The 25,946-nt window shown below is 45.5% G+C and overlaps 1 protein-coding gene across 1 annotated transcript in view; it reads right to left on the bottom strand.

Moving 5' to 3' along the window:
• AGTRAP (angiotensin II receptor associated protein) overlaps positions 1 to 21,279 on the bottom strand; it is a 34,612-nt gene extending 13,333 nt beyond the window's left edge. Inside the window, exons 1-3 of the mRNA XM_073603169.1 lie at positions 21,167 to 21,279; positions 12,715 to 12,749; positions 1,365 to 1,476 (exon numbers count right to left, since the gene is read on the bottom strand). Coding sequence (XP_073459270.1) covers positions 1,365 to 1,476; positions 12,715 to 12,749; positions 21,167 to 21,193 — 174 coding nt within the window. The 5' untranslated portion in view covers positions 21,194 to 21,279. The remainder of the gene's footprint in view (positions 1 to 1,364; positions 1,477 to 12,714; positions 12,750 to 21,166) is intronic.
• Positions 21,280 to 25,946: the final 4,667 nt, after the last annotated feature.

Here is a 25,946-nt window from a genome sequence, read left to right as displayed (position 1 = left end):
TACTTACAGCCTACCTAATTTCTTGAGGCCCGAAAATGCCAGTACGGTACAAATATCCCCCCAAAAAGTTCAAGGTATTTAGTAAGAGGCATAACAAGTTTTTTGAAGTTGTCATTTTTTGTCACAATTTTTTTTTCTACATGCTGTCACCAGTGCATTACAACGTCATAAAACTGGTGTGGTGGTCATCCAGTGACACAGGAGCGCTGGGGGGGGGCAGGGCCGAGTCCCGCTGTCTGTGTCAATGGTCGCAGCATCGGGACTCAGGAGCGAGTTTTACTATACTTACCTGCTCTGTGCAATTGTTTTGCACAGAGCAGCCCTGATCCTCTTCTTTTGGGGTGCCCCGCCAGTGCTCCAGGCCCCTCATCTGCATTGGGTGCCCCTACAGAAAGCCACCTTCCATGGGGGCAACCGTGTGGGCTCTCCTGTCCCACTGAGACCCGAGCTACCAGCCGACATGTCTTCTGCTTAGCCGGACACCCAAACAAAGCCCGGATCTGCTTTGATCGGGTCTCCACTATGGTAACCCAGGAAGCGATGACATGACATGACATGACATCACTTTCGGTTTAGCCGGATGTCAATGGCACCATTTTTTAAGAATCGAAAGTATTAAAAAGAAAAAAAAACGTAAAGTGCCTCTGTTCCCCCACTTTAGCGTGCAAAGACTTCCTCTGTAAATCTAAAGTGGTAACCTGTAAAGGCTTTTAAAGTGTCTCCTATGGATAGTAAAATTTATGTTGTTTGTCGCCGTTGAAAAGGCATGCGCAATTTTAAAGCATGACATGTTTGGTATCTATTTACTCAGCATAACATCATCTTTCATTGCGCTATGTATTGAGTTCTTTTGCATTAAAACTCAAAAAAGTTTATGGGTTTCCCAAAATTGCATTTGAAAAACCGTGTGACATACAAAATTGCAAAAAACCACCAATTTATTCTCCAGGGCCTCTGCTTTAATATATAATATTTGAGGGTTCCATGTCATTTTCTAGCAAGAAAAAAAACAGATTGTTACGTGTTAAAAAAAAAAAAAGCCGGCTCTTTCATGCCGCCTGCCCGGCCAAGTGTCTCATGCCGGCCGCCTGCACCCCGGGCTGCAGAAAGGCCATGGCCCGTTGGTTGACGACCCCTGCCCTAAAAACATATTGGCAGTTCCATGCTGTTTTGTTACAATATTAAAGGATTTTAAACACTTGGACTCTTTGGTTTGGCACTCTCCTTTTTACTGATTTATCTTAAACTTCGGGTCCCCAGAATAGGGGGCCAACCCGGCCTTACCAAAGCCTCTGCACCCGATACGAACTCAACTGCCTTTCTTCAACCATGAACTACTGAAGAGCTGAATCCAGCATCCTTACCATACAAATAGCGTCAGCGGAGTCTCGCTGGATAATTGCCCAGATGCCCACAGCCAAGATGGTCAGATTAGACAGGTAATAGGCATTTGGCAGCCACATGAAGGTGCAGGCACTGCAAGATACAAGAATTATTTGTCAATGAATGGATGTGTCATGTTCCAGAATGTTATGCCATTAACCCCCCCCCATTACCAAAGGTTTCTAGGATGCTGGCGGTCACTGGCTGCTAGGGTGCTGGCAGCCTGGCTGAAGGGAGGCATTCGCTTCTAGGATGCAGGTGGCCACCTATGCCATAACAACCAATGACACTGTGGGGCCAGGTGCTGAACATGCAATGAGGATGGGGTGTCCTGTATGGACACTCTAACCTTAGTGCTTCCCCCTAAGGTTACTCCCGAAGCAGCAGCCTCAATTGGCCTCATGGACGGTAAGGCTCTGCCTACGGTGGTCTGCATATAAATACAGTAATGCTAGGAGCAGCTGTGCCTCCAGACTGAAATCCACCCACTAAGGCAAGAAAATGTTTGTTTAACTCCTCCCAGGTGCCAAGCCACTGCTTGAATCAGGACTGAAGGCTCTTTCTTGAGAGGAGTACCAAGGCAGGGTGCTGTGATGTTTTCAGAAATCACAGCATCCTGTCAGCCCCTCCCACCAGCCATGATCTGCCTGCATTGCAGAGGGAAGCACAGAGACGCAGCGATGACCTCACTGGGTCTAAATTAAGGTATGTAAATTAAATGGGAAAGGTTTTATTTCATCTGCATTAGTATGTTGATGGAGAAGGGGAACAAGGGGGTGCAAAATATAGGCAGATTAAAATGTCAGCTTTAGGGGGGGGCGTGGCCTGACCGGGATCCGAATAGGACGTGCTGCACAGAGCTCCTGTAATCCCCCTGCAGAATCCTTGCCATCCTACCTCTGGTGAAACAAATCCCGGTCCCCACAAGACATCCAGGGCTAAACAGACAGCCAGAGAGTCGCCTGTGCCTGTATCGCGGCTGTCTTCTGTGTTGGGGGCTGCCTGGAGGACAGGCCGCGGCTCCGGCCTACTCCCGGGAGCGGCGGCCATCTTGGTACACCCGGCCGCGGTCCCGGCGCCGAATCCTGACCCCCCAGACCTCCCTTTAAGTGGCTCAGTCTCCATATAGAAACCGGAGACCACCCGCCACCCGTTGCAGCCACTGATGCCCCTTCACGTCTGTTAGAAGGCAGACAAACAGCTCTGGCCCTGTGAACGGCGGCCATCTTGCTGCACCCGGCCGCGCTGCTGGAGCCCAATCCTGGCCTCCCAGACCTCCCTTTCAACGGCTATTACTCTCCACGGCAACCGGAGACCACCCACCACCTGGGGCACACACTGACACCCCTCCAAGGCAGCCTGCAGGCGAAAGAACAGCTCCGGCCCTGTGAACAGCGGCCATCTTGCTCCACCCGGCGGCCATCTTTCTATACCCGGCAATCACCATTCTGATTCCCCTGAGACCGGTAAGCCCCCCCTGGAGGCAGGATCACTCTGGCCGGCCGGGCTGTGACCCCCAGGGATGGACAGATTGATTTGACCCTGTAATTAAAGCTGAAATCACAGCCCTAGGGGGGTGCATGCGCGTGAACAGGGAAAATGGATGTCTGATTCCCCTGCTCCGCGCCAACGGAATGGGAAACCTCGGCTAGCATAGCACAATCCGCACCCGGCACACACTGAAAGCCTCCCGCAGCTCCGGAACACATAAAGCATCAGGCGGTTATGTACCGCTCAACGAAGAACCGTCACAAGTGTAACACACAACCCAAATCAGCTCTGGCCACAGGGAAGGGGAAAAGGGCAATGGCTCCAAACCCACCGGAGTCGGACGACTCCTCACAACACTCGGCAGCGGACCCTGCCTCCCCAGCCGATAGCCTGCACCAGTTCCCTACGGACCTGGTAAGTCCCCTGCATGCAGACTCAGATGCCTTGCTGAACAAATTTCGCTTCATTGTTAGAGATGAAATCACACAGGCCTCACGCAAGCTCTCCTCTGACCTTGTAAAAGGACTTAGAGATAGGCCACCGCACTAACCAGTTAGAGCAAAGAATGGACTTAGCAACCACTGTGCTTAAAGGCCATGAAGAAGAGGTGGATAAATTGTCTGCAGAGCTGGAGTCCCTGCGAGACAAACTAGAGGATACTGAAAATAGGGCCCGCAGGGATAATCTCCGCATCCACGGAGTCCCGGAACAAATCACTGATTTGCAGGGTATGGCAACAGCCTTTTTTCAGGAGCTGGCACCTGGGATACCCCTGGAGAGACTGGAATTTGACCGTATACACAGATCCCTAGCACCCAAACCGTCAGAGGGCCCCCCAAGAGATGTCATCATCAAGTTCCATTTTTACCGCACCAAGGAGCGGCTCCTCCAAGCGGCACGGGAACAGCAAGACCTCTCTTTTCAGGGTAACCCCCTCCAGCTTTTTGCGGATCTCTCTCCAGTAACTATTGCAAGGAGAAGAGACCTGAAACCCTACCTCCAGGTCCTGCAGACCCAAGGGATCAAATATAGATGGGGGTTCCCTTTTAAGCTCTCATTTTCGCATCTCGGCCGCCAGTTCCATGCATCCTCCCCCTCTGACCTGAAACGTCATTTTCAGGAACTGCAGCTGGAAATACCACCTTCCCAGGGAGATGCACCCTCTTCTTCCTCCAGGCCCAGATCCTTCCAGCCTCCTCGCCGGACCTCTCAGCCCCTTCAAAGGTCTCAACCCGGATCACAGGCCTTGCGGGACCTGCAGGCCCAAAGGTTCATAGCAGGCCCTAAAGGCTGATGGCATATAACCTCCCAAGTTGACGGTTCTTCACAGAAAAGTTTCAAATGACTCCATGAAACCCTAAGCCTGCCTGCGGTTGCAATCGGACTTACATTATATCTGGCTCCCGCTGATACCCAGCATGTTGTTACTGAACTGATAATAGGCAGAACTGACCTCACAGATGCTAGTTTTTTCCGTTCAATTGAACCTGATCTGACACTCAATTTCTTGCAAGAACTACCTGGGACTGGGGCGCCCCAACTGCGAGATGGTGCCTCCGGGACAAGTCGGCCTCACCCGGGCGAGACATTGAGCACTTACTAAGGCATGTCACTTTGACCCCCCTTACAGGGGTCGTACATGGCGGCCGCGGACTGTCCAGCTGACTGTATACTGCCGCCTCTGTGGCGGGGTGCACTCACACCCTGTTGCACAGCGGGATAATAGAATTTTGACAGGTTCTACTTTGTTTTTTCCTGCTCTGTCGAGGTTTTTTTTTTTTTTTTTCTCTGACGCAAACATGCTGGTTCCCTCAGCTCTCAGGCAGCCGTCAATACGCTGCAGACTGCTGACAGCAGTTTCCCGTCTTTGCGGGGAGGCGGGTGGGTTTCAAAATATGATGTTATATTTTTTCACCCTGTTAGTGTTGTGAGTTACACTTTATTTTATTAGTTATTTATTTTTATTTTGATTGATTGCCTCTCCCTCTCTATCTATTGGGTAGTCATGAGGGACTACCACAATGACATTTTGGTCTCTCACTCGCCACGGGCCCCCTCGACAATGGAGGGGAGTCCGGGGCGACGGGGAGACCTAAAATAAAAGGCAACCACATATTTCAGGATGTTTGTGTTCTCCCTTAGTGCCTTAAGCGGTGCACCAAGTCTTGTGCTTAAAGATTTAAAGTTAATTTTACTATATAACAATGTCGAGCGGTTCCGTTGGATCACTGCTCCCCCCATGAGTTGGCTCTTGGTTCGGACGTTTGGTCCCGACCAACATTCAACCCCCCTGTGGGCCTTTAGACCCACAACCAGTTGCACTCATACTTTTTCAGTACTATATGCTACAATTTTTTACTGGCTATTATATGTACTACAGTATGCCTTTCTACCTTGTTCTTTTCTTTGTTTCACCTCCTCTCTACCTCCCTTTTCCCCTTTGCAGGTCCTCGCGGTGGGTGAGTAAAGTCGTTTTATGGCTAACTTCCCATGTACCATGACACTTAATTGGTTATCCCTGAATGTGCAGGGAATGAACTCCCCCCAGAAAAGGGTTAAAGTTTTTAAATATCTTAAGCAACAGAAAGTGAACATAGCATGCCTACAGGAGACCCACTTCTCATCTTCTTCTTGTCCTAAATACTTCGATGCCATGTACCCTCAAGTTTTTCTAGCTAATGGCCCGACTAAACAGAAGGGCGTTTTGATTGCCATACACAAGTCGGTTCCCTTCAGTTGCAGTAGAGAGAGAGTAGAGAGTAGCTGACCCAGAGGGTAGATACCTTTTACTACAAGGCACTATTCAGGACACGGAGGTCACCATCCTAACATATTATGCTCCAAATAATAACCCGGGACCCTTCCTCTCCCATATCTGCTCCCTGTTGCAGTCCCACCAGAGAGGCACTCTCCTCTTAGCGGGAGACTCCAATGTTACGCTGAACCCTGCTCTGGACAGGTACCCCTCGGAACACAAAGCCCCATCATCCGATGCAAAAAAATTCATGCATTCTTTACAAAGTCATGACCTGGTAGATATCTGGAGGGAGCTACATCCTATTGGCAAGGATTACACCTACTACTCCCATCCTCACCATTCCCACTCCAGAATTGACCATATGTTTGTTCTGAGGAAACATCTCCCCCTGGTTGTGTCTGCTTCCATTTTAGCAGCTCCTTGGACAGACCACGACCCTGTTTTGGTTATATGCCACTCGCTGCTCAGCAAACCCCAATATTCCGCTTGGACTATGAATGACTCTCTCTTATCTTTTAAGGAAGTCCTCACCGATATTACTCAAGCCTCAGTGGAATATTTCAGGCTTAACACTGGGTCTGTTTCCTCCGAGGTGACTCTCTGGGAAGCATACAAAGCGGTACTCAGGGGGCATATAATTCAGCTGGCAGCAAAACGCAAACGAGAGCGTATAGCAATGCGTAAATCTTTAGAAGTGTGCCTAGAATCCCTATCCACAATTTTTAAACAGTCCCCTACCCCGGCTAACCGTAAACTATTAGATGGGGCGCGTACAGAACTCGACCTATGCCTCACTGAAGAGGCAGAACGTACATTACGCTGGGCCCGCCAGAAATGGTACACCAAGGCCAACAGACCCAACTCAATGCTGGCCAATAGGCTGCGCACCTTTACCCCGAAACACAACCCTATCACTCTCCGCACGAGACATAATGTCCTCACAAGTAACCCATTGAAAGTGCTGGAAGAATTTAGATACCGCCTCACCTCCCTCTACAAGGCCCCCACTCAGCCTCCTACTCAAGACCTGACATCCTTCCTGACAGGACTGACATTGCCTAAGCTGTCTGACACACACGCATCATTAATGGATCGAGATATTCAGTTAACGGAAGTATTACAGGGTATAAAAGAACTGAAAGTAGGCAAACGTCCAGGCCCGGATGGCTTCACGGCCCTTTACTATAGGAAGTTAGCAGACGTCTTAGCCCCCCATTTAACAACTATGTTCAATGCAGTAAAAGATGGCCATGCACTCACACCTAACCTTTTAACCGCCAATATTGTTATGATTCCAAAACCCGACCGTGACCACACGTCTTGGACCAATTTTAGGCCCATCTCACTTATTAATGTAGACATTAAAATACTGACCAAGATCCTGGCCAATCATTTAAACTCCTTCCTACCACGCCTGGTCAAAAAAGACCAGGTGGGGTTCGTTCCGGGGAGACAAGCAGGAGACGCTATTAGACGTATAATACAACTTCAGCACACAGCCCATAGCCGGTCTATAGCAACTATGTTACTGTCTCTTGACATGAACAAGGCCTTTGATACTTTGTCCTGGCCTTACCTGACAAAGGTACTCAGTCACTATGGTTTCGGTTCGTCATTCTTGCAATGGGTAATGGCACTATATGATTCCCCCCAGGCTAGGGTCAAATACTATGGTTTCGAATCAGTTCCATTTTCCATCAGGAGGGGGACTCGGCAGGGATGCCCACTCTCCCCACTCCTATTTATTTTGGCCATGGAACCTTTGGCAGAGGCGATCCGATCCCACCCGGACATAACTGGTGTTGAGATAGCAGGGACACCCCATAAGATATCACTGTTCGCAGATGATATTCTCCTAACCCTAACAAACCCTAGAATCACCCTACCTAACTTGTTCTCTTTACTAGACTCTTTTGCCTCCCTTTCTGGCTTGTCCGTTAACCCCACCAAATCAAAAGCCATGTCAATTAATCTTCGGTCCTCAGACTTGATAACCTTAAAAAATACCTTCACGTTCCAATGGCTGACCTCATTACCCTACCTGGGGATCCGGCTCACCCCAACCTACGCGGGACTCTATAAGGCAAATTTTCCTCCTATACTCAAGAAGCTGACGGACATGTTGTCCTCTTGGACTCATCTCCCACTATCCTGGTTCGGCAGGATCGTGGCAATTCGTATGACATACCTGCCGAAATTACTCTACTTCTTTAGAGTCCTACCGATCCCGATCCCGCCGCATATCCTACGAATACATCAGCGCAAAATCCTGAAATTTGTCTGGGGTTCTACCCGCCCCAGAATCAATAAGCAAATACTATATGCCCGCAGAATCAATGGTGGACTTTCAGTCCCTAACCTACAAGCCTACTATATAGCTGCAAACATAGCCCCGTTATCCCAACTCCATGCACAACACCAAATGCCGCTATGGGCCACTATGGACCTAGTGGACTCACACCCAACACCAATCTCCTCATTGCCCTAGCTCCCTCCCACATATCGTCCTCTCGTGACGGGGCCATGTCTGGCCCATTCCCTTCGCATGTGGGACTCGGTAAAGTATTCGGCCGGCCTGATTTCTCCTCATCTACCCCTACTTCAATTTCCCCAGTGCCCATTGTTCCCACCAGGCTGGGAAAATCCCCAGCAATTCTCCTGGTGGAAGACAAACGGATTCACGGACATTCACTCTTTTTTCACCCCCACCAGGATAATATCATTCGAGGCTCTACGCTCCTCTCACGATATTCCGTTACGTGAACACTATAGCTACCTACAGATTCGTCACTCTCTCCAGGGGCTTATAAAATCTCAACCGACCCCTTATATTTTGACCCCCTTCGAGAACTTCTGCAGAGCAAGACCCCAAACCTCGGGTTTAATATCACTGGTCTATTCCTCTATTATTACCTCTAAAAAACCACCGACACGACTCTGTCACCTTCAATGGGAAAGGGAACTAGGAAAACAGCTCGATCCGGAGGATTGGCAGGTCATGACTTTAGCAATATCCAAATGCTCAAAGAATGTCATCTTTTTAGAAAATGCCTATAAGATACTTTACAGGTGGTACTACACGCCTGCTAGACTGGCCCGGTTCATTCCAGCCTACTCTCCCTTGTGCTTCCGAGGGTGCTCCCAGGAGGGCACAATGTCGCACATCTGGTGGACCTGCCCGAGGGTACGCAGGTTATGGATTAGAGTTTACTCCCTCCTCCGAAGCATACTCCATGCTGACCTCAAAAAGGATCCGTTCGAGGCACTTCTCTGCAAACCAATTGCGGAGCTGCTTCGCCTGGAGCGCCAGCTGGCTCTGCATCCCTTTACTGCAACCAAACTAACGATAGCTAGGGCATGGAAGACACAGACACTAAGTTATGAGGCAGTTAAGAATCGCATGGATGATATAATGGTTAACGAAAAGCTGACCGCTGTCCTTTCGGACACTCATGATAAGTTCCTGAAGGTATGGAGGCCATGGGTCGAATATACTAAACCCACTAGATTTGATACCACCCTTCTTCGGATTTAATGCACTCTTGCTCCCCACCGCGGGGACCCCCCCCCCCCCCTTTCTTCCTCTTTTCTCCTTTCCCCCCATTCTTTACTCCTCCCTTCTCAACTAATCTCTGCCCCTAGCTCTTCTTTAACCTCCCTTTCAAAAATGTTTTCAGCCTCTGTTATATTCTTATTGTTTTGTTTTTCTCTGATTTACTAGCATACTTATTTTATTTATAAGATGCTAAACTTTTTGTTATGTTTATTCATGATGCATTATCTACACTGTTAAACTGTGAAATTGCTATGATTATCAATAAAACCCTTTGTAAAAAAAAAAAAAAATGTCAGCTTTAGTTGGTTTTGGCTCAGGTACAGAGAAATGACTGTGCTCAGCAAGTTCAGTTTACAACACAACACACTCCAAAAGCTTCCCCATAAGGAAGGAGAAAAAAGAAAAAAATTGAACAACAAACTGAAATCTTTTAGGTGGAGGGAAGTAAAAATAAAATAATACGGTTGCATAAGTGTGCACACCCTTAAAGTGGATGTAAACCCAATGTCATCCTGATAAACTACTGCTATAGGGGTCATCTATAAGGATATACATGCCTCCTGCATGTATCTTTACCTGTCAAATGTCTCCTCTCTGTCTGTTATTAGACCCGAAAAACTGCAGATTGTGTGGGTGTGTCTGGAGCTCGGTGGGTGGAGTCGTGATGTCAGACTCCCCGCCCACCTCTACACTCCCCTTGTCAATATGCATTTTCTCCTGTGTATTTCTAACACTGAACTTGTTATGATCTCTAACATCCAATGAAAAGACAGGAAAGTAACCACATGACTTCAGCATGCCAAATCATACTGAGATGTGGAACAGCCAATCCTAGCAGAGCTGCTGAAGAAAGGAGTGGGGGAGGGAATTAAAAACTGCCTGTGTCTTAGGCCAGTGCACGAGATGTAAATCACCTGTCACTCACAGCAAGGGGGAGGATTTGACAAAGTTTTTCTCAGTTTGTCAAGATTTATCTCACTGAACAATACAAGAGGATTGCTCAGAGATGGATTAACTCTTTGTGGCAAGACTGGGCTCAAATGATAGGAAATCTTATACTCTACTGTATAATATCAAAGATAAAATACATTTTTTTTCAGGTTTACATCCACTTTAAACTAATACTTTGATTTTATTACAGCACTCAGTCTTTTTGGGTATGAGTCACATCTTGACTTGGCAATGTTTGCCCACTCTTCTTTTCAAAAAACACTCCAAATCTGTCAGATTGCGAGGGCATTTCGTGTGCACAGCCCTCTTCAGATCACCCCACAGATTTTCAATCGGATTCAGGTCTGGGCTCTGGCTGGGCCATTCCAAAACTTTAATCTTCTTCTGGTGAAGCCATTCCTTTGTTGATTTGGATGTATGCTTTGGGTCGTTGTCATGCTGGAAGATGAAATTCCTCTACATATTCAGCTTTCTAGCAGATGCCTGAAGGTTTTGTGCCAATATTGACTGGTATTTGGAAATGTTCATAATTCCCTCTACCTTGACTAATTGCCCTGTTCCAGCTGAAGAAAAAGCCCCAAAGCATAATGCTGCCACCACCATGCTTCACGGTGGGTATGGTGTTCTTTTGGTGATGTGAAGTGTTGTTTTTGCGCCAAACATATCTTTTGGAATTATGGCAATAAAGTTCAACCTTGGATTCATCAGACCAGAACACATTTTCCCACATGCTTTTAGGAGACTTCAGATGTATTTTTGCAAAATTTAGCCAGGCTTGGATGTTTTCTTCGTAAGAAAAGGCTTCTGTCTTGCCACTCCACCCCATAGCCCAGAAATATGAAGAATAAGGGAGATTGTTTTCACATGTACCACACAATCAGTACTTGCCGGATATTCCTGCAGCTCCTTTAATGTTGCTGTAGGCCTCTTGGCTGCCTTCCTGACCAGTTTTCTTCTAGTATTTTCATCAATTTTGAACGGAACGTCCAGTTCTTGGTAATCTCACTGCTGTGCCATATTTTCTCCACTTGATGATGACTGTCTTCACTGTGTTCCATGGTATATCTAACGCCTTGGAAATTCTTTTGTACACTTCTCCTGACTGATACCTTTTAACAATGAGATCCCTCTGATGCTTTGGAAGCTCTCTGCAGACCATGGCTTTTGCTGTAGGATGCAACTAAGAAAAAGTCAGGAAAGACCTACTAGAACAGATGAACTTTATTTGGGGTTAATCAGAGGCACTTTAAACGATGGCAGGTGTGTACTGACTCCTATTTAACATGAGTTTGAATGTGATTGCTTAATTCTGAACACAGTTACATCCCCAGTTATAAGAGGGTGTGCACACTTATGCAACCACATTATTTTAGTTTGTTAGGTTTACTTCCCCCGCCCCCCTCCTAAAAGATTTCAATTTGTTTTTCAATTGAGTTGTAAAGTTTATAGGTCACATTAAAAGGTGAAAAAAGTTCTGAAATGATTTATCTTTGTCTCATTTTTTTTTACACCACAGAAACCTGACATTTTAAAACAGGGGTGTGTAGACTTTTTATATCCATTGTATATAGCAGAGATCTTCAAACTATGTTCCCCCAACTGTTGCGAAACTACACGTCCCATGAGGCATTGTAAAACTCTGACATTCACAGACATGACTAGGAAATTGTAGTTTCTGAACAACTAGAGGGCCGTAGTTTGGAGACCCCTGGTATAAAGTATCAATGGTCTTTGTGAAGTGGTAATCAGAACATCCAGTCCATTCAATTAGTGACCATGCCAATACATTCCGTGTAAGTAATGATAGATCCAGTGTCAAGCTTCTGTGCAGATCATGGTGATCGAGTGGTCATATTTATCACTATTGATCTTTGTTTTTGATTGTATGCTTACTTTATATTGTTTGATTTTGTCACTGTAATAGGTTTTATATAGTTACATTTGGGACGCAGTGGCCGCAATGACACAGCTGCACTTCCCAATCTGACAGCCGCACGAGGGCGCAGCATTAAATGCAAGGGGCCCGGCCCCCACGCGGCTGTCAAATTGGCAGCAGTGGCTCTTTCTGTGCAGCCGCTGCGTTCCAATTGTAATGCATCGTACTGCCTGCATGGGACACTTGTGCATCCCCATGTGGGAAACCATAGTCTTTGCACAGAGATACGCTATAATACACCCATGTGAACGAGGGCTAAAAAGTTACAAAGGTCCCTTCGCTACCACTGAGAAGGAAAAACATTCTCCCATTAAAAGCCTTCGTGTGACCTAAAGCCAGGGCAAAGATCACATGGTCTCTGAATACCATGAGCATTGCAGGTGTTTCAGGTTATCAGAAAGTGAAGAGTCTCTGTTATGTACAATCTGATAGTCTTGTGCGATTTATCGCTCAACAATCGCGGCAGGCCCGCACTGTGATTTTAGGTGTCATTCAGATAAATGGCATCTCAAATGGGAGTCCCGCGATTTGTTATTCACACATCAGTGCTTTGAAATCGCGGGCAAAATCGTGCCAAATCTGGGCGAGTGTGAATGCAGCCGTACAGTCTAGCAAAGCTTTACATGAATGTATACTTACAACATTGTCAGCAACCAATGCACGTAGACGATTGCCTGAGGGAAGAGGAGATACAAAGTTATTGTCTGAACCTGAATTCAAAGCTGAACCCCAAGCACAAAAACTCTCATTTAAATATATTCTTCCATAGTCACAAATGATAAAAATCCACTTTGTGCGCACCAAAGGCTTTTGCAAACCTAGATATTACCTTGTAAAAGTAGTGGCGACATCATCTGTGTGCTGTACATAGAATGTGCAGGAAGAAATGCTGTGGGAGGGGCCAAGCTGGCTCCACCCACTACAGGCTGCCTACATAAAACTACAGGAAGGAGCGGAGACAAGACCACTCACCCTGCACAAGTAGGGAGAGCAGCAGTGACCGGTCTTTATTACAGGAAGCTCTTGTACACACCGGATTACTGCACAGATCTGGAAGAAATACACAAATATCTCGCTCATCAATGTCTTTATGGACATTGCTTTGTGCACTGGTGGGCAGTCATGTTGGAACCGGAAGGGGCCATCCCCAAACTGTTCCCACAAAGTTGGGAGCATGAAATCGTCTAAAATGTCTTGGTATGCTGACGCCTTAAGAGTTCCCATCACTGGAACTAAGGGGCCAAGCCCAAGCCCAACCCCAACCCCTGAGAAACAACCCCACACCATAATCCCCCCTCCACCAAATTATTTAGACCAGTGCACAATGCAAGGTCCATAAAGATGTGAATGAGCGAGTTGGGGTGGAGGCACCAGGGAAGCCCCCAACACGTGGATGGCCAGGTATGTCCCCCATGGCCACCAGGGATGCCATAGTGTGCCCAATATATGCCAATCAGTGCCCACAAATGGTGCCAGTCAGTGCCCATTATGAATGCCTGCCAGATCAGTAATGCCCAGCAGTGCCACCCATCAGTGTCCATTAGTGCCACCTATCAGTGCCCATCTATCAGTGCCACCCATAAGTACCCATCAGTGCAGCCTTTCAGTGCCCATCAGTGCTGCATAGCAGTGCCACCTATCAGTGCCACCTCATTGGTACAACCTTATCAGTGCCCATCAGTGCAGCCTCATCAGTGCCCGTCATTGAAGGAAAAGACGTACTTATTTACAAAATATTATAACAGAAACAAAAGAAAAACTTTTTTCTTCTAAATTTTCCGCCTTTTTTTATTTGTTGCGCAAAAAATAAAACCCCCAACAGTGATCAAATACCACCAAAAGAAAGCTCTATTTGTGGGAACAAAATGATAAAAAATTTGTTTGGGTACAGTGTAGCACGACCGCGCAATTGTCATTCAAAATGCAACAGCGCTGAAAGCTAAAAATTGGCTTGGGCAGGAAGGGGGTTTAAGTGCCTGGTATTGAAGTGGTTAAAGAGCAACTGTCATCTCTGTCCTGCAGTGGCTCCTCCTCTGACCTGCTGTTGACTCACCGACATCCCATTCACTTTAATGGGACAGCTGGTGATGTGGCAGTGACACAAGGTGAGGGACGTGGCGGGAGCAGGTGAGTGGATGCCTGCTAACAGGCGCTGCCATAATGGATCTGAAATGACAGGTGCTCTTTAAATGTAAGGACTTATTCTTGCTGGTAGTTAGAATCTTTATTATTTGCAAAATGAAGGTTTTCGATTTAGAATAATAAGCTGTAAGGTTAGTAAAACAGCGATATCAGAACCGATTCAATCATACAGTTTGTAGTGTACATAGATTTGTAAAACAATAGAATAAAGGAATATTCCTGAACTTTGGTTTATCTCATGGTTACTGTGGAATTGTGTGAATGCATCAATGCAGTAGATGTTATCTCAGCTTGAATTCATTGAATGAGTTTACCAAAAATATAAATATTGCAGAATATACAGCCTCATGCTACATAACTAAGCTCCATTTCATGCTGAATAAAATAAAACTATTAATGTGTCTTAAGTACAAAACCATCTTTAGACAGATTTTTACTCCAAATGCATTTTATTAAAATAAATTTGGATTTTTAAAAAAAACTGATTTCAATAAAAATAAAAAAATAAAATTTTTTAACCCCCTCCCGACCAGCCGCCGCAGTTGTATTGCGGCAGGTTGGCTCCCCTGGGCAAAACGACGTTACCTTACGTAGCTTCGCCTTTTGGCCACTAGGGGGCACGTGCCCCCACGGCTCGCCGCAGGAGCTGATGCGAGTGCCCGGCAGGCGCAATGACCGCCGGACACCCGCGATCGCTCGTGACAGAGCGATAACCGGGATCTGTGTGTGTAAACACACAGATTCCGATTCTCTTAGGGGGAGGAGACAGATCATGTGTTCATACTATGTATGAACACTGATCTCTGTCTTCTCCTAGTCAGTCCCATCCCCCCACAGTTAGAACACACACTGAAGAAACACAATTAACCCCTTGATCGCCCCCTAGTGTTAACCCCTTTCCTGCCAGTGACATTTACACAGTAATCAGTGCAATTTTATAGCACTGATTGCTATACAATTGTGACTGGTCCCAAAAATATAAAAGAACATATTTGGGGGGGTGTCGCGGACACTGGCTGCAAGGACCTTTTTCTGTCCACATTCACCCTGTTATTTGGTATTTCTATATTAATCTTTTATTTTTTTTGAACTTGCCCAATACATGATTCTTGAAAGAGCTGATCACATTAACCTGGGCACACCATACAATGCGTTTAAATTCAAGATGGTGCTGCTATAAGACCTACAAACAGTACAAAATATTTTACAGCGCACACATACAAGAATGACATTTCCTGCAAGGCTAGTTAAAAACACCTCAACATTTTAAAAAAATACGGGGGTTTGGTCACACTATATGGTCATATAGTACTAAGCACACTTACCGCGACAAAGTACCCCGAATTAGTGGGTCCTACCCTAGTAATAGAATGGAAGATCCTTTATCTCAACCATGGGAGCTCAGTTCTCCCACATAGAGGAGTTTAGCTCCCATAGTCGAGACAAAGGATCTTCCATTCTATTACTAGAGTAGGACCCACTAATTCGGGGTACTTTGTCGCAGTAAGTGGGCTTAGTACTATATGACCATATAGTGTGACCAAACCCCCGTATTTTTTGAATATGTTCAGGTGTTTTTAACTAGCCCTGCAGGAAATGTCATTCTTGTATGTGTGCGCTGTAAAATATTTTGTACTGGTCCCAAAAATATGTCAAAAGTGTCCGATATGTGTCCTCCGCAATATCGCAGTCCCAATAAAGATCGCAGCTCACCGCCATTACTAGTAAAAAAAAAAAATAATAATAATAAAAATGCCATAAATCTATCCCCTATTTTGTAGACGCTATAACTTTTGCGCAAACCAATCAATATGCGCTTATTGCGTTTTTTGTTTTACCAAAAATATGTAGAAGAATACATATCAGCCTAAACAAAAAGTAGCTGTTTATTATAGCAAAAAGTAAAAGATATTGGGGGTTATTTACTAAAGGAAAATCCACTTTGCACTGCAAGTGCACTTGGAAGTGCAGTCGCTGTAGATCCGAGGGGGACATGCAAGGAGAATAAAAAAACAGCATTTTAGCTTGTAGATGATTAGATAAAATCAGCAGAACTTCCCCTCATTTCAGATCTACCCTTCCAAGTGCACTTTTAGTGCAAAGTGGAGTTGCCTTTTGTAAATAACCTCCATTGTGTTTTTTTCAAAATTGTCAGTTTTCTTTTGTTTATAGCGCAAAAAATAAAAACCGCAGAGATGATCAAATACCACCAAAAGAAAGCTATTTGTGGGGAAAAAAAAAGGAAGTCAATTTGGTTTGGGTACAGTGTCACACGACTGCGCAATCGACAGTTAAAGCGACGCAGTGCTGAATTGCAAAAAATAGCCTGGTCATCGAGGAGCCAAATCTTCCGGGGCTGAAGTAGTTAATCATTGATTTTTATCCACCCTGAGAAGAATGGTCAAACATTCCCATAGACACTCTCCTAATCCTTGTGAACAGTCCTCCCAGAAGAGGTGAAGGTGTTATAGCTGTAAAGGGTGGGCAACTCCATACTGAACCTTACAGGCTAAGACCATTAAAGTTTATGTGTGTGTAAAGGCAGGCAGGCGTCCCAATACTTTTTGTAATATATAGTGTATAGTGTGTGTGTCACATTTTTGTAAATATTTTATTATATCTTTTCATGTGACAACACTGAAGAAATTACACTTTGCAACAATGTAAAGTAGTGAGTGTACAGCTTGTATAACAGTGTAAGATCTCTTTCACACGAGGGATCCGTATGTCTGTTTTTCATCCTTCCGTTTTCATCCGACATCCGACCCCGCTCCGATCCGAAAAGTGTAACGGAGGAAAAACCTACTTTTCCATCCGTTTTCGGATCGGATCGGGTGACGACGGACACTACGGTCCGTCATCATCCGATCCCCCCATAGGGGAGAGCGGCGCTCTGACAGGTCCGTGACCTGTCATCTTCCTGCTCAGCGGGGATCGGCGGAGCGATCCCCGCTGAGCAAGCGGGTGTTCACGGGGCGGATCATCACTGATCCGCCCCGTGAGAAAGAGCCCTACATTTGCTGTCCCCTCAAAATAACTCAACACACAGCCATTAATGTCTAAACCGCTGGCAACAAAAGTGAGTACACCCCTAAGTGAAAATGTCCAAATTGGGCCCAATTAGTCAATATTTTGTGTGGCCACCATTATTTACCAGCACTGCCTTAACCCTCTTGGGCATGGAGTTCACCAGAGCTTCACAGGTTGCCACTGGAGTCCTCTTCCACTCCTCCATGACGACATCACAGAGCTGGTGGATGTTAGAGACCTTGCACTCCTCCACCTTTTGTTTGAAGATGCTACACAGATGCTCAATAGGGTTTAGGTCTGGAGACATGCTTGGCCAGTCCATCACCTTTACCCTCAGCTTCTTTAGCAAGGCAGTGGTCATCCTGGAGGTGTGTTTGGGGTCGTTATGTTGGAATACTGCCCTGCGGCAGTACTGTATATTGTACATTCACATCAGTCCTACAATGTAAGGTCCCTAATTCACATTCATACATATACATACTAGGGGCCAGTTTAGACAGGATAGATAGATAGATAGATAGATAGATAGATAGATAGATAGATAGATAGATAGATAGATAGATAGATAGATAGATAGATAGATAGATAGATAGATAGATAGTCATGGGAGTCCATATAACCTATAGGCTTGGCTTAGAGGAAGAGGGCTAAATGCTGTTGGCACTCAATCAAACCCAGAATACTTGTGTCATCTAGTGGCAGAGAGGTATTACTGAGGGGAGTTGCTCGGGAATAGTTTTTTTTTTTTTACTTTATCCACCTGGAGTCTTGTTTTGAAGCCTTAATCCATCCAAAATGTTATCAAAATTTTGGTTAAAATGGTTTAGTGGTCTAGCGCCCCGTCCAAGCAGTCACTCAGTAGCTCAGCTCCCCCTCCCAGCAATAATAACACAGAAGCTCAGTTTCCACTGCTCCCCCTCCCAGCAGTGACCCAGCAGCTTAGCTCTCCTCCATGCACCTTCCTACAAGCAGAGACTCAGGTGCTCAGCTCTCCCTGCTTATGCTCCCAGTAGTGATTCAGAAGCTCAGCTCGACCATCCAACAGTAAATCAGCAGATCAGCTCCCTCTGCTCCCCTTCCCAGTAGTGACTCAGCAGCTCAGCTCCTCTTACACAGTAAGGCTTCATGTACTCATCACATTGAAAGCCTCGTCTGAACGCTGGAACTTGACAACTAGTAATCGACAGGGAAAAACGTTTTGCCACTTTTACATTTAGAAGTGTTTATTACAGATTCTCTCTATCAACAAGCCAATGTTTTTAAAAAAAACCCCGATCTACATTTCTACAGAGTGACAATATTCCCGGACAGATAGTCAGCCGGCTCCTGGCACACTCCCATAAGGGCACAGTGCCCAGGACAGATGATTTAAACAAATATGTGCAGAAAGCAATGTCTCCAGCTGAGCTGACTGTCTGTGATTGTCTCCATGAGATCCCACCAACCCGACCATCGTTCTCCTTCCATACACCTCAATGAACCTTTCATATACCAGTCCCCGGGGGAGAGGACCGATCACCCAAATGATTTCTTTATACTCTACATGTATTATATTGTAAGGACAGACATCCTCTCCCAGCAAAGTTATCAGAACTAGAGAGCAATGGACCAGGAAGTTCTGCACAAAGTAACATTGAATACCCATCCCCCTCCCCAAACAAAGGGGAGAAAACACACCAAAACATTCATTACAGGAAATGTGTCAAACAACTCACATTTTTCAGGTTAAAAAAAAAAAAAAGAAGGAGCATGAAACATGTACTAATGGTGGGATCCCTGGACAGGTAAGTGTCCTCGTAGCTGCTAAATTAAAAAAAAAAGTGTGTGTGTGTTGGGCTGGAGCTCCATTTTAACCACTTCAATACCAGGCGCTGTCGCACTTTGAATGACAATTGCGCGGTCATCCATCACTGTACCCAAACAAAATTTTTATCATTTTGTTCCCACAAATAGAGTTTTCTTTTGGTGGTATTTGATCACCTCTGCGGTTTTTATTTTTTGCTAAACAAATAAAAAAAGACCTCAAATTTTGAAAAAAATAAAAGTTTCGCTTTTGTTTCTGTTAAAAATTTTTGTAAATAAGTAAGTTTTCTCTCTCACTGATGGGCACTGATAAGGTGGCACCAATGAGCGGGCACTGGTAGGCGGCACTGATGGGTGGCACCGATATGCAGCACTGATGGGCATTGATAGGTGGCACTGATGGGCACTCATGGGTGGCACTGGTGGGCACTGATGGGCACTGAAAGGCTGCAAAGATGGGTTCTTATGGCTGGCACTGATGTGCACTGATAGGCGGCACTGATACGCGGCACTGATAGGCATCCCTGGTGGCAGTGGTAGGCATTGTAAGTGGGCACTGATTGGCAGCTGCCTGGGCACAGATTAGTATTTCCCTTGGGGTCTAGGGGGCATACCTGGTGGTCCAGTGTGGTTGGCTTCCCTGGTGGTCCTGGGTGGGATCCAAGGGGGGGCTGTGCTGATAAACAGCACAGACCCCCCCCTGTCAGGAGAGCAGCCGATCGGCTCTCATCTACTCGCATCTGTCAGACATGATTGGACACGGCTGATCACGTAGTAAAGAGTCTCCGTCAGAGACTCTTTACCTAGATCGGAGTTGCGGAGTCAGACTGACACCCCGCAACAAGGATCGCCGCGATGCGCGCCCCCGGGGGCACGCAGCGGCTTAATATCCTGAGGACGTCATATGACGTCCGGTCAGGATATTGAAACCACTTTGCCGCTGTCATTCTGCTATATGGCGGGCGGCAAGTGGTTAAAGGCACACGGATAAACCATAGGTTTATCCGTGTGCCTTTAAAGTCCAATTTTTCTAGCTTCACCGGATCTTCCTATTTACATCTTGATCAGCCCTGATTGGACACAGCTGATCACGTGGTAAAGAGTCTCCGTCAAAGACTCTTTACCTAGATTAGTGTAGCGGCAATAACGATCGCCGCGATGCGCGCCCCCGGGGGAGCACAGCGGCTCAATATCCTGCGGACGTCATATGACACCCAGTCAGGGTATTGAAACCACTTTGCAGCCGTCATTCTGCTATAAGTGGTTAAAAATACACAAATGAATAATAATAATAATAATAATAATAATAATGAACTCCTAACCTTAAAAAAATAATAAATAAATTAGTAATAATAATAATAATAATAATAAACACCCAAACCTGAACAAAAAATAAATAATATTTAAATGATCCATTTATTTTGTGTTAGGCCGGTTATTTATTATTATTTTTAAAGGGTTATTTATTATTACATAGTATTTATTAATTTATTTTTTTATGAGTAGTAGCAGTAGTAACACCCTAACAAAAAATAAACAATAAATAACCCCAACTCCTAATACTAACCCTAACCTTAACTCTAACCCTTTACCCCAACAAAAAAAATGAATAGTATTATTAATAATAATAATAATAATAATATTAAAAAAAAAAAGAAATAAAAGCTAAATGGAAAAGCTAAAAAAAGCTGAAATACCTAGCAACAAATAATGCAACAGATAAAAGTTTTCTATATTGGATAATAATAATAATAATAATAATAATAATAAAAAAAAGGCAAAGCTCAAAAACACACCAAAATCATGCATAAAAATGCGCAAAAAAGTCCTCTCCAGCATTCCATATATTGAACATTATGTGTGGCCCTTTAGTGATGTGAGTAGACTATACATAGCAGTGTATACCTCATATACACCCCTCTTTATATTATTATATTACACCCCAGTCCTCTCAGTCGCCGTCCTTCCTCTTCCTCGGTGTAGTTCCTCCTCTGTGTAAACTCGGCGCTCCCACCAACTTCTAAACTTTCTACAAACTTTCCCCGAGCTCTGTACACCCCCCAGTACCGTCCCCTCCCCCCCGCTTACATGGGACCCCCATTCCCCATCCGGGTACCTTCAGGCTAACAGCAGGTAGCTCCATCTCTGCTCCCCGAGTCCAGCGATCAGTGGGCGGGGCTCTCCGTCATGTGACCCGATCTCCGGACAAGGAGGTAAGGGGGGGGGGAAGAGGCTGGGCGGTCACGTGAACCCGGATGGTTGCTAGGAGACGGCGTCCTGTGCAGCTACTGCGGAACCTCAGTGTAACCGAACCCCGCAGGTGTATAGAGGGGAGGAGCCCCACACACATCGACCAATCAGGGGAATAAACCTGTCCCTGAGCAATATACACTCACTCCATTGATTGTTCTAAGGCTGCCTGCCCCTCTCTAAGGCCTCATTCACACCTCCGCGGATCTGTGTGTATCGTCACATATGGCTACCTGCTGGAGTGCGCATGCGCGACGCCACCATATGCGTTCCAACACTTATATGACAAAACATCACACTAGAACCATCAGATAGTGTGACGGAAGTGACGTGCGCAGTTATTATGTGGCTCCACCCCTAAGTCCAGGTTCAAGCCCCACCATTCAAGTGGACATAGAGTTAGATTATAATTATGCCGAGTGAAGCGAGGCCGTGCCCGAAGCGTGGCGAGTGGAGCGATCCCGCGAGGGGCCCTGTTGTAAAGTGGTGTCTTACCATCAATAATTATATAGAAGAATTGCTTGCCTGTAACGTCACTTCTGTTACATTATCTGAGAGTTTCACTGCTCCGTATTGTCGTAAAAACGTTTGGAACGCATATCGGCAAGTTACGCAGTGCGAAATTTCTCATCGGATCGTCACTTCCGTAGCCAAATGTGATGGGTCGCCATATGTGACGAAACACTGTCCCTCCACCACCATCTGGGGGAGTTTTTATATCATCCCTCCCCGACCCAAAACAGTGACGGACTCTGCATAGGGCCACAAAGCTGGCCCCGGGGCCCCTCACCGCTTTGATGCTCATTGCCATGCGTTCCCACATTTGGAAGGACGCTGATCAGCTGACCAGAGCCAGCAACACATTAGGAAATGAAGGAAGGGGGGGGGATAAGGGGGTCACACCAGGAGCACCACGCACACTTTTTTGCACGTTCTCACGTGTCACATTTCCATACCTACCAACATTTTGAGATGGGAATGAGGGACACCTACTAACAAACATATGTAGGCATATGACACGCCCCCTGACACACCCCCTTGAAGGAAAATTAACCAAAAAAAAAGGTTAATTCAATCCACAAGGACTTTTTTTACCACTACTATTCCTTTATATTGGCTCTTAAAATGTACAAATGCAGCAATTTAGAAATTGAATGAAAGGTTTAGCACTGAGAGACACTTTTTGAAAGATAAATAGTGCATTTTATATACAACTATATAGATCAGACCAAAATGAGGGATAAATGAGGAGTAAAGAGGGACAGAGGGACATTGCTCCAAATCAGGGACAATCCCTCAAAATCAGGGACAGTTGGGAGCTATGCATTTAGGATAACATACTACGCATTTCCGCAAAATGTGTGAGGGTGATATTAAGAATTCATGGCACCATCGGAGGTCTGCAGTGCGATGCAGAAAAGTGTGCGATTTTGCATGCGTTCCCACAACACACTGGTGTGAGCGAATTCTAAGCATTTACATTGTAACAACTTTCATGTATAGAATAGGAGAACACATATATGCGGTGTGTCAGTCTGACACACCGCAACTCCGATCTAGGTAAAGAGTCTCTGACGGAGACTCTTTACCACGTGATCAGCCATGTCCAATCACGGCTGATCACGATGTAAATAGGAAGAGCCGGTGATCGGCTTTTCCTCACTCGTGTCTGACAGATGCAAGTAGAGGAGAGCCGATTGGCTGCTCTCCTGACAGGGGGGGTCTGTGCTGATTGATTATCAGCACAGCCCCCCCTCGGATCCCACCCAGGACCATCATCATGCCGCCAAGGACCACCAGGATGGCCATCCACACTGTACCACCAGGTATGCCCCCCTAGACCCCCAGGGAAATACTAATTTGTGCCCAGGCAGCTGCCAATCAATGACCAGGCAGCTCATCAGTGCCCACCCACAATGCCTACCACTGCCAGTGCCACCAGGGATGCCTATCAGAGCCTCATATCAGTGCTGTGTATCAGTGCCCATCAGTGCCACGTATCAGTGCCCAGCAGTGCCGCCTATCAGTGCCCAGCAGTGCCGCCTATCAGTGCCACCCATAAGAACCCATTTTTGCAGCCTTTCAGTGCCCATCAGTGTCGCCTATCAGTGCCCATCAGTGCTGCATATCAGTGCCGCATATCAGTGGCCATCATCAGTGCCCACGCATTGGTGCCACCTCATCGGTGCTGCCTTATCAGTGCCTGTCAGTGCCGCCTTATCAGTGCCCATCAGTGAGAGAGAAAACTTACTTATTTACAACATTTTATAACAGAAACAAAAGCAAAACTTTTATTTTTTTCAAAATTTTAGGTCTTTTTTTATTTGTTTAGCAAAAAATAAAAATGCAGAGGTGATCAAATACCACCAAAAGAAAGCTCTATTTGTGGAAACAAAATTATAAAAATTTAGTTTGGGTACAGTGATGGATGACCGCGTAATTGTCATTCAAACTGCGACAGCGCTGAAAGCTGAAAATTGGTCTGGGCAGGAAGGTGTATAAGTGCCCTGTATTGAAGTGGTTAAAGCCCAATTTTTCTAACTTCTAGTCTCTATATATTATATAGGCTTACCTGTAGTGAAAAGTGGATCGTAATGCCCCATACACACGATAGGATTTTCCAACGGAAAATGTGCGATCGGAGCTTGTTGTCGGAAATTCCAACCGTGTGGAGGCTCCATCGGACATTTTCCATTGGAATTACCGTCACACAAAATTTGAGATTTGGTTCTCAAATTTTCCTACAACAAAATAGCTGTTGGAAATTCCGATCGTGTGTACACAATTCCGACGCACAAAGTTCCACGCATGCTCGGAATCAAGCAGAAGAGCAGCACCGGCTATTGAACTTCATTGCTCTCGGCTCGTCGTACGTGTTGTACGTCACCGCATTCTTGACGTTCGGAATTTCCCACCAACTTTGTGTATGCAAGACAAGTTTGAGCCAACATCCGTCAGAAAAAAAATATAGATTTTGTTGTCGGAATGTCCGATCGTGTGTACAGGGCATTTAGGTTTACAACCACCTTAATACCACAATAATGGTGAAACCCTCTAATGTATGGAAATCCCAATAAACTTCAATATTACCACAATACCGGTCTCCGTTATATGATCACATACAGTATCTCACAAAAGTAAGTACACCCCTCACATTTTTGTAAATATTTTATTATATCTTTTCATGTGACAACACTGAAGAAATGACACTTTGCTACAATATAAAGTAGTGAGTGTACAGCTTGTATAACAGTGTAAATTTACTGTCCCCTCAAAATAACTCAACACACAGCCATTATTATCTAAACCACTGGCAACAAAAGTGAGGATAACCCTAAGTGAAAATGTCCAAATTGGGCTCAAAGTGTCAATATTTTCTGTCACATGAAAAGATATAATAAAATATTTACAAAAATTTAAGGCATGTACTCACTTTTGTGAGATACTGTATAATACACATCAGACTGAAATAAGGATGGTGGAAACCCCTCCTACAGAGGATTGAAATCAATGAGCAGCGCCACCGAACCACCAGCAAAGCGCCACTGCAGCGGCGCTTTGTGGGCGGTTTTAACCCTTTTTTAGTGGGGGTTAAAAGTGCCCCGCTAGTGGCCGAAAACCTCTGCAAAAACAACAGTAAAGCGCTGCTAAAAATAGCCGACGCCCCCAACGCCTCAGTGTGAAAGTAGCCTAATGCCCCATACACACGATCGGACTTTCTGACAACAAAACCGCGGATTTTTGTTAGAAGGGTGTTGGCTCCAACTTGTCTTGCATATACACGGTCACACAAATGTTGGCCAACAATTATGAACGTAGTGACGTACAAGACGTACGTGATATCTCTATTCCGAACGCTAGTTTTACAAGACCGAGCGCTTCCGGGTCTTACTTGATTCCGAGTATGCGTGTTTGGACTTTGGACTTTTGTCCGACGGACTTGTGTACACACGATCGGAAAGTCTGACAACACACATTTGTTTGGCGGAAAATTTGAGAACCTGCTAGCCAACATTTGTTGACGGAAAGTCCGACAACAAATGTCCGATAGAGCATACACACGGTCGGACTTATGCCCTGTACACACGGTCAGATTTTCCGATGGAAAAAGTGCGATTGGATTGTGTTGTCGGAAATTCCAATCGTGTGTGGGCTCTATCAGACTTTTTCCGTCAGAATTTCTGACACACAAAGTTTGAGAGCAGGATATAAAATTTTACGACAACAAAATCCGATCGCTTAAAATTCCGATCGTGTGTACACAAATCTGACGCACAAAGTGCCACGCATGCTTAGAATAAATTAAGAGACAAAAGCTATTGACTACTGTCCCGTTTATAGTCCCGACGTACGTGTTTTACCTCACCACGTTCAGAACGATTGGATTTTCCGACAACTTTGTGCGACCATGTGTATACAAGACAAGTTTGGCACAAAATCCATCGGAAAAAATCAGATGGATTTTGTTGTCGGAATGTCCGATCATGTGTATAGGGCATTACCGCCAACAAGCTCACATCCAACATTTCCCGTTGGAATGTCCGATCGTATGTACGTGGCATTAGACTTTCATTGGGGTGTGTTCATTTTTGCAACATGGTCTTGAATGAATTTATTAGGAAAAATACATATATATATATATATAT

Source organism: Aquarana catesbeiana, linkage group LG10 (assembly GCF_042186555.1).
Source record: "Aquarana catesbeiana isolate 2022-GZ linkage group LG10, ASM4218655v1, whole genome shotgun sequence".
In the NCBI taxonomy this organism is placed as follows: Eukaryota; Metazoa; Chordata; class Amphibia; order Anura; family Ranidae; genus Aquarana; species Aquarana catesbeiana.
Note: the sequence above shows the minus strand (reverse complement) of the source record. Positions and strands in the feature narration are given on the sequence as shown.